Source organism: Mus pahari, chromosome 17 (genome assembly GCF_900095145.1).
Source record: "Mus pahari chromosome 17, PAHARI_EIJ_v1.1, whole genome shotgun sequence".
Taxonomy (NCBI): Eukaryota; Metazoa; Chordata; class Mammalia; order Rodentia; family Muridae; genus Mus; species Mus pahari.
The window spans coordinates 444190-453118 of NC_034606.1; the positions used below are offsets into that span (position 1 = coordinate 444190).

At 39.0% G+C, this 8929-nt stretch overlaps 1 protein-coding gene across 2 annotated transcripts in view; it reads left to right on the forward strand.

Annotated features, from left to right (window-relative positions):
* Cpq (carboxypeptidase Q) overlaps positions 1-8929 on the forward strand; it is a 377206-nt gene that overhangs the window by 105599 nt on the left and 262678 nt on the right. For both annotated transcript variants that reach the window (XM_021216707.2, XM_029548087.1), the window contains one exon: positions 5504-5711. In XM_021216707.2, the coding sequence (XP_021072366.1) occupies positions 5504-5711 (208 nt within the window). The remainder of the gene's footprint in view (positions 1-5503; positions 5712-8929) is intronic.

Below are 8929 nucleotides of genomic sequence, written 5' to 3' on the forward strand. Positions count from 1 at the left end.
GTCCATGGTGGTCTGATAGGATGCATGGGACAATTTCAATATTTTTTAATCTGTTGAGACCTGTTTTGTGACCAATTAATTATATGGTCAGTTTTGGAGAAGGTACCATGAGGTGCTGAGAAGAAGATGTATCCTTTTGTTTTAGGATAAAATGTTGTGTAGATATCTGTTAGATCAATTTGTTTCATGACTTCCGTTAGTTTCACTGTGTCTCTCTTTATCTTCTGTTTCAGGGGTCTGTCCATTGATGAGAGTGGGGTGTTGAAGTCTCACACTATTATTGTGTGAGGTGCAATGTGTGCTTTGAGCTTTACTAAAGTTTCTTTAATGAATGTGGATGCCCTTGCATTTGGAGCATAGATATTCAAAATTGAGACTTTCTTGGATGATTTTACCTTTGAAGAATATGAAGTGTACATCCATCTTTTTTGATAACTTTGGGATGGAAGTCGAATTTATTCGATATTAGAATGGCTACTCCAGCTTGTTTCTTCAGACCATTTGCTTGGAAATTTGTTTTCCAGTCTTTCACTCTGAGGTNGTGTCTATCTTTTTCCCTGAGATGGATTTCCTGTAAGCAGCAAAATGTTGGGTCCTGTTTGTGTAGCCAATGTGTTAGTCTATGTCTTTTTATTGGGGAATTGAGTCCATTGATATTAAGGAAAAGTAATTGCTGCTTCCTGTTATTTTTGTTGTTAGAGCTGGGATTATGTTCTTGTTGCTGTCTTCTGTTAGGTTTGTTGAAGGATTACTTTCTTGCTTTTTCTAGGGTGTATTTTCTGTCCTTGTTTTGGCGTTTTCCCGTTAGTATCCTTTGAAGGGTTGGATTTGTTGAAGGATATTGTGTGAATTTTGTTTTGTCATGGAATACTTTGGTTTCTCCATCTATGGTAATTGAGAGTTTTGCTGGGTATAGTAGCCTGGGCTGGCATTTGTGTTCTCTTATGTTCTGTATAACATTTTTCCAGGATCTTCTGGCTTTCCTAGTCTCTGGTGTGAACTTTGGAGTAATTCAGATAGGCCTGCCTTTATATATTATTTGACCTTTTTCCCTTTCTGCTTTTAATATTCTGTCTTCATTTAGTGCATTTGTTGTTCTGCTTATTATGTGTTGGAAGGAATTTCTTTTCTGGTCCAGTCTATTTGGAGTTCTGTAGGCTTCATGAATGTTCTTGAGTATATCTTTCTTTAGGTATGGGAAGTTTTCTTCTATAATTTTGTTGAAGATATTTGCTGGCCCTTTAAGTTGATAATCTTCGTTCTCATCTACTCCTATTATCTGAAGGTTTGGTCTTCTCATTGTGTCCTGGATTTCCTGGATGTTTTGAGTTAGGATCTTTTTGCATTTTCCATTTTCTTTGATTGTTGTGTCCATGTTCCCTATGGAATCTTGTGCATCTTCTCTCTTTGTCTCTTGTCTTCTGTTGCTGATGCTTGCATCTTTGGTTCCTGATTTCTTTCCTAGGGTTGCTATCTCCTGAGTTGTCTCCCTTTGGGTTTTCTTTATTGTTTCTACTTCAACTTTTAGATCCTGGATTTTTTTTTTTTAATTCCATTACCTGTTTAGTATTTTTTTCTTGAAGCTCTCTAAGGGATTTTTGTGTTTCCACTTTAAAGGCTTCTAGCTCTTTACCTTAGTTTTCCTGCATTTCCTTCATCGTCATCATGAGAAGTGACTTTATATCCATGTCTTGCTTTTCTGGTATGATGGTGTATCCAGGACTTGCTATGTTAGGAGAGTTTATTTCTGATGATGCCAAGTTACCTTGGTTTCTGTTGCTTCTGTTCTTATGCTCCCCTCCTGCCATCTGATTTTCTCAAATTCTTGATGGCGTCAATATATGTGATTCGAGCCTGTCCTTCCTATAATCCCAGTTTTTCAGGACTCCCCAGAGTCCACCTTTCTCTGTGATCCTTTGATTATGGGCTCCTGTGTACCTGAGATTCTGGGTGTGTCCGTGTTTTTGGCAGTCAAGCTCCTCTGCGTCACTCAAACACTGGTGTGACCCAGCTCCTGTTATCCTGGGATCCTGTTGTCCTAAGATCCTAGTTGTGTTACAGTGCCTAGAAGTGGTGTCTCCTTTGAGGACTGTGGAGCTGTCTGGTCTGTTTGAAACCAAGGTAAACCAGAACTGATCAAGAGAAACTCGAGCCTCTGGTCAGGAAGGGCTCTGGTGTCCTTGTTCCTGCTGTCGCAGGCCCTTCACAATTGCATTGGAGCAGATGTTGTGTTCCACTTATCAGTGATCCTAAGATCATGTGGGCAGTCCTCTACGGACCATGGGGTTGTCCACCAACTCCGCACCCAAGCTGTGTTGGCACCAACCAGAAGGGACTTGTGCCCCTGTTCAGGCAGGTTCTCTGCTTCCCTAGTGCTGTCTCAGGTCCTGCCCGTGATTGGATTGGAGCAGATGTTGTGTTCCACTCACCAGTGGTCCTAAGATCATGTGGGCAGTCCTCTAGGGACTGTGGGGGTGTCTGCGGACCATGCGCCCAAGGTGACTCGATGCTGGTGCCCTCAAGTTCACTTTTTATATGCCCATTTTATCTTTGTGTGTACAAACACATGTCTTATAAAGAGGGTATACAGATATATAAATTTCCAATACAAAGAATACCAAGATTCTCTAATTTAATATCTGGAACTTTGTCTTGATTCTTATAAATTGATGTGATATTTGAATATTATTCAAAAGTTATAAAATCTACCTTCAACTTGTGTAGTGCAGTCATTTTGATATTTTCACAATCACTGTCACTGATTTTAGAACATTTTCATTATCACCCCAAAGAAACTGCATACCACTTGCATTCACTCACATTGCCTTCTTGTCTACCATTCATAAACAAACTACATTTTACTTTCTATTTCCAAAGATTCGTCTGCTCTGGCATGTTATATAAGTAGCATCTTATAACATGCGTTTTTTGAAACTTTTCTCACTTTGGATAGTGTTTCCAAACTTTATCTCTGCTGCAACATGTGGTGAAACATCATTTTAAATGATTGAATAGTTTTCCACAGTATGGATATATCATATTTTGCTTACCATGGGTATTAGTTGATGGATATTAGGCTTATTTACATCTTTTGACTGTTAAGAATAATGCTACTATACGCTGTCTGAAAAAAATCTATTTTCAATCAAAAGTAAAGTCCAGATTATGATTAAAATCTAAAAAAAGAATTCTGCTTTTATATATCATACACACATACACACACACACACATACATACACACATGTTTATTTATATATGTATATGTACTGGGTCATGTGGTATATTAGTGGTTTTTCTTGGCACAAAATAGCTGACAAAAGCAACTTCAGGGAAAATTCAGGGAAGGCATGATGGAACCCATGGAGACAGGAGCTTCTAGGAAAAAGTTCCTCACTTGTCTATAAGATCAGGACACAGAGAGATTGGCTTTGTACCTTACTTGGGTATTGACCTCAAGGACCAGCCATGGTAATCTGCTCTGCTGTACAGGGACAGCCCCAAAGCTTCTACAACATCCTGAGATAGCACCACATGCTTGGGCCCAATTATTCAAATGCACAGGCAGTGGTAGCTACTTCACAGATGCTAAATATATGTTTAATTTTTGAGGAACTATAACTTGTTTGCCAAAAAAGATTGCCATTTACATTCCTGTCAGTTCCCTACATCTTCCCCAGGACTTGTGTCTATCTGTCCTCCTTTTCAAAGCTACTTTAGTGAACGTGAGGTAACATTTCCTCATGGTTATATGGTTGTGATTTGCATTTCTCTGTAGAGAGAATGTGTAGAAGCTTTTCATGTTCTTATTATTCTTTGCTCTATCTTCTTGGAAGAATTACCTATTGAATCCTGCCTAGTCTTCCATTGGATTTTATTTTCATTATTGAGTTGTTGGAATGTCTTGTATGTATTATGTATTTAACACGCTACACTTTTTTTGTTGTTTTATTTTTTTCGAGACAGGGTTTCTCTGTATAGCCTTGGCTGTACTGGAACTCACTTTGTAGACCAGGCTGGCCTCGAACTCAGAAATGCGCCTGCCTCTGCCTCCCAAGTGCTGGGATGGATTAAAGGTGTGTGCCACCATTGCCCAACCACTCTACACTTTCAATTTTAGAATCTTGATCTTAACTAATTTTCTGGGTTATGCAGAATTTCAGTCACTTTGACAAACACCTGAGATAAAGGATTTAAAACAGGACAGAATTATTTTTGCTCCTGGTTTTATGGTTTCCATTCATGGTTGATTGTAAGCATTTTGATATGGTGAAGATAAGGAAGAATATCACGATGAAAGGAGCACATGACAAGGGCTTTCACTTCATGACAGCCATGACACAGAATTTTTGTAGTAAAGAGCTTAGAAGTCGTATTTACTAACATTTTAGGCAGCTCTTCAAGCAAGTTGAAAATTAAGATATATTGTAATAAAGGCCAGGGAGATGGCTCAGGTATTGAAATGTTTTGCATAAGAGTATAAGAACCAGCCAGGCGTGGTGGCACACGCTTTTAATCCCAGCACTCGGGAGGCAGAGGCAGGCGGATTTCTGAGTTCGAGGCCAGCCTGGTCTACAAAGTGAGTTTCAGGACAGCCAGGGGCCAGGGCTATACAGAGAAACCCTGTCTCGAAAAACCAAGAAAAACAAAGAGTATAAGAACCAGAACTTAAATTTCCAGTCCCTATATAAAAGCTGGGTAGACAGGGCAGCCTGTCTGCCTTTTATCCCAGAGCTTCAGGAGACCAAAACAGAGGCTCTCCAGGTGTATGATAGCTATCACTGTTAGATGAATCAGAAAATTCTGGGTTCAGCAACAGATCTTGCCTCAGTAAATAAAGCAAGAAACACTAGAGTAAAATAACTACCATCAACTTGTGGCCTCCATAGGTAAACATTCATATGAGTGCATCCACACATGCAGTCATAAATACATACAGATTAACCATCATACATAATTAGATTTCCTTTCCCTATGGTAAAATAACCCACATTCTTCATAGCAACATAAGTATTTCTTAGTTGTTTTACCATTTTTTTTACAACTTTCTACCTTATTACAAGGTTTGTGTATTCTGTGTTTTGTGTTTGGAAGAGAAAAAGGGAGGCTAAGTGCCAGTAAGAAACTACAGACCTGAGAGAATCTGAACCAGTTTCTTGCTACGCATGTAGAACTTGTCTATATCTTCTGTGGGTTTCAGAGACTCACTTGCCTTCTGTACATGTGTTCACTTCTTAGTTATGACAGCTTTGTCACTCTCTGTAAGAGATTATGTCAACTTTTCACACTAGGACTGTCCAAATTATAAAAATATTATGTAATTTTTGAATAACATAATTATTAAACTTAATTTTATACAGTTTTATAAAGATTAAAAGATATATTCATATAAAAGACAAAAGTTCCTACTCTGAATATGTAAAAGTCGGTGAAAGTTAGGGTCAATATATAAGGGCTTTGAAGCAATTTTCACATTTAAGTTAATATGGTGGTTTTTCTTCTCAAGTCCTCACACAGGTGCTCAGGAATATCAAGATGGTGTGCCCAAGATTCCAACAGCCTGTATCACAGTAGAAGATGCAGAAATGATGTCTCGAATGGCTTCTCGTGGGAACAAAATTGTCATTCATCTGGAAATGGGAGCACAGACCTATCCAGATACTGATTCCTTCAATACTGTTGCAGAGATCACGGGGAGCATGTATCCAGAGGAAGTGAGTGAAGTAGAAGGCTATGCCTTCTGGCATAGGGCATCCCAGTCAGTTGGCTATTTTTAGAATAACAACAAGGAGAGAAAATGAGTCTGTGGAGATGGTCCTCATAGACACATTAAAGGTGGAATATAATATATTTTTCCCATTAAAATGTTCACTACAATAAAGAAGGAAAGACAAATTCAAGATCAGAATAGATCCCATAGTGTGGAGGTTCAATTTGAACAGCAGAGAAAATTGTGTCTATTTATAATGAGAATTCAGGCCAATGATTGACACTGTGTTACTTTTATGAATATTTTAAAAATAATTTCAAATTACAATAGTATAGAATCTAGTTCTTTCACTATAAAGCAAAGAGACTAACCTATATAGAAACTCACTCTTCTAGGTCTGCACATAGGCACAATGTGGCTGGGAAAGTACCTAAACTCAAGGATATACCAAAGCCAAGCGCCAAGTGTTAGTCCACAGTTCAAGTTCAAGTGCAGATTCCAGGCTCTTTTTTTTGTTTGTTTGGGTTTTTTTTTTGTTTTGTTTTTTCGAGACAGGGTTTTTCTGTGTAGCCCTGGCTGTCCTGGAACTCACTCTGTAGACCAGGCTGGCCTTGAACTCAGAAATCCACCTGCCTCTGCCTCCCGAGTGCTGGGATTAAAGGCGTGTGCCACCACACCCAGAAGATTCCAGTCTTGTGTATGATTTAAATGATCTTAGAAGGAAATATCCACTAGCCAAATGGTAAATAATCAGAAATTTACTTTCTGGGAATTAGAGAACTTATCTGCAAGAAATGAGCATGTTGCTGATCTTTATAAAGACATAAATCACTAACAGAATTACTGTGAGAAGTAGATGTGGCATTATCCACTAGATAGCTTGCTTATGTTGGGCACATCATAGGTACTTACTGAAATCACATGTACTTAATATGATACAAAATATGCAGCAATGTTTTATAGACATTCTGGTATTAATCTTAGTAGCAACTATAACTCTGAAAATACAACTAAGTTATTCAGAATGTTAGACTTATATTTTTGTGACAATGCCAGTGAGGTGAGCAGTTATGCCTGGTGTTGGAGAAGTGGGACTACTGCACAGGGCATCATTACCCACAGGGTAATGACAAAAGCAAGATCTCACCAGACACAATGAGTCAGTTACCACTGAGAAACTGACTTGAAATGTTGAGGGGAAAAAAAAGGAAGTTCATCCTCTTGTCCTTTTGGAAAACTGATCACAGAAGAACAGCTAAGAGCCTGAGTCCCCAATAAGAGTCTTCAGGACCTCACAGAATAGCCTTCACTGAGGTTATATTAGCATCTTTCAGGGTGAGGGATCAGAATCTGAACCTTAGCATGGGTGGCAGGAAGTGCATTATGGGATCCTTTTTGTAGAAGCCATGGTGTATCAGTGTCTGAGGCATTAGGTAGAGTTGTTGAGATTCTGAGGCTCAGATCGTTCTGGTTCTGCCAGTTCCCTGGAAGCCATGTGCATTTTCTAGCTGGGATGGTTGGCGTCTGTTTATGTAAGCAATAAATTATCAATTTAAGTGTGTAAATGAATGTGCTTTGAAAACATATTCAGTAACCATTACTACAATCATGGAAGAGACTGTTTTCATCATACAAAGGCTCCCTTGGTTCTCTTTGTAGTCCACTTCTTTCTCTACCTCCTTTCCCACTGGCAAGCAATGATCTCCTTCCAATTATGGGGAGTGAAGAAGTCCTCAGTAGTGAAGTGCTAAGTAAATGTGACATGGTAATACCTCAGACCTGTGGGAGTGAGAAAACCCCTTACATACCTGATGATGCCCAAGGGAAATGTCAAAGCCTTTCTTTCATCCTTGTGAGGATATTGATAGTGTGTGTAGAAAATGTCTACCATATCTTTCTTCTCTTGGGTAGATATTTATGACCTGCTTTCTTACAGAGATTGTTCCTACTAAGATTAGCTAAACTTCTTTCCGTAATCCAGCTGCATACTGTAAAAACGACTTCTTCCTTGTTTATATGTATCTAAGAAATCTACCTCCTTGTTCAGCTGTATACAAGAACCCTACTTCCCTGTTCAAGTCAACATAATAATCACGGGGAGCTTCCATTTCCTCCATCAGAAAGCCCAGTCTATCTGACCCCAGCTTTCTGCATGTCTATGTGTCTCTCTTTTCTTCATTTCCTTACCACCCCAGTCAGATCCATCCTTGAAACCATGCTGAATATGATATCTAACTGTGATATTATATCTTCTAGAATTTCACATGTAATATATTCTTATAATCTGCCAGACTTCTCTAAATTCAACTTTTGGAACTTACTCATTTTTCAATTGTTTCTTCTCTTATGTCACCAGATAACACTTCTTTGGATTTAATGCAATATGCTTATCTACTCAGTAGTTGGTGGGTATGTACTGATTTCTAGGTTCAGACTAATATAAATTATCTAAATATTCTTGACCTAGTCTTTCTGTAGACCTATGTTTTCATTTAATTGCCTTGTAGTCTAAGTGTTAAATGCATTGGACTCTCTAAATGCTCCACTCTCTACATTCATGTTTTTCAGATGGGTAGATAAGTGTTTTCAGAAATCGCAAGACTGAAGCTAGGAAGGTGGATTACTAGGTTAAAGTATGTGCCTGACAACCTGAGTTCAGATCCCCAGAACACATGGAACAAGGCAGATGAAGTTGCATGCATTTGTAATTTCAACACTTCTAAGGTGAGATGGGAATCTAAGAGATATGGAATCCAGTTTGCCAAGAAGCTAGCCTAGAGTAGAAAGCACAGCAGCCAGACAAAAGAAACCCTGCCCACCTCAACAAGGTGGCAGGCAAGGACTTCTCCCTAGAAGTCATTCTCTGACATCCATACATGTGATGTGATGTGTGTGTGTGTGTGTGTGTGTGTGTGTATGTGCATGTGCGTGTGTGTGTGCATGTGTGTGTGTATGTGTGTGTGTATGTGTGTGTGTATGCGTGTGTGTGTATGTGTATGTGTGTGTATGTGTGTGTGTGTATGTGTGTGTATGTGTATGTGTGTGTGTGTATGTGTGTGTGTGTATGTGTGTATATGTGTGTGTGAATGTGTGTGTGTGTATGTGTGTATGTGTATGTGTGTGTGTATGTGTGTGTGTATGTGTGTGTGTGTGAATGTGTGTGTGTGTGAATGTGTGTGTGTATGTGTGTGTATGTGTGTGTGTGTGAATGTGTGTGTGTAT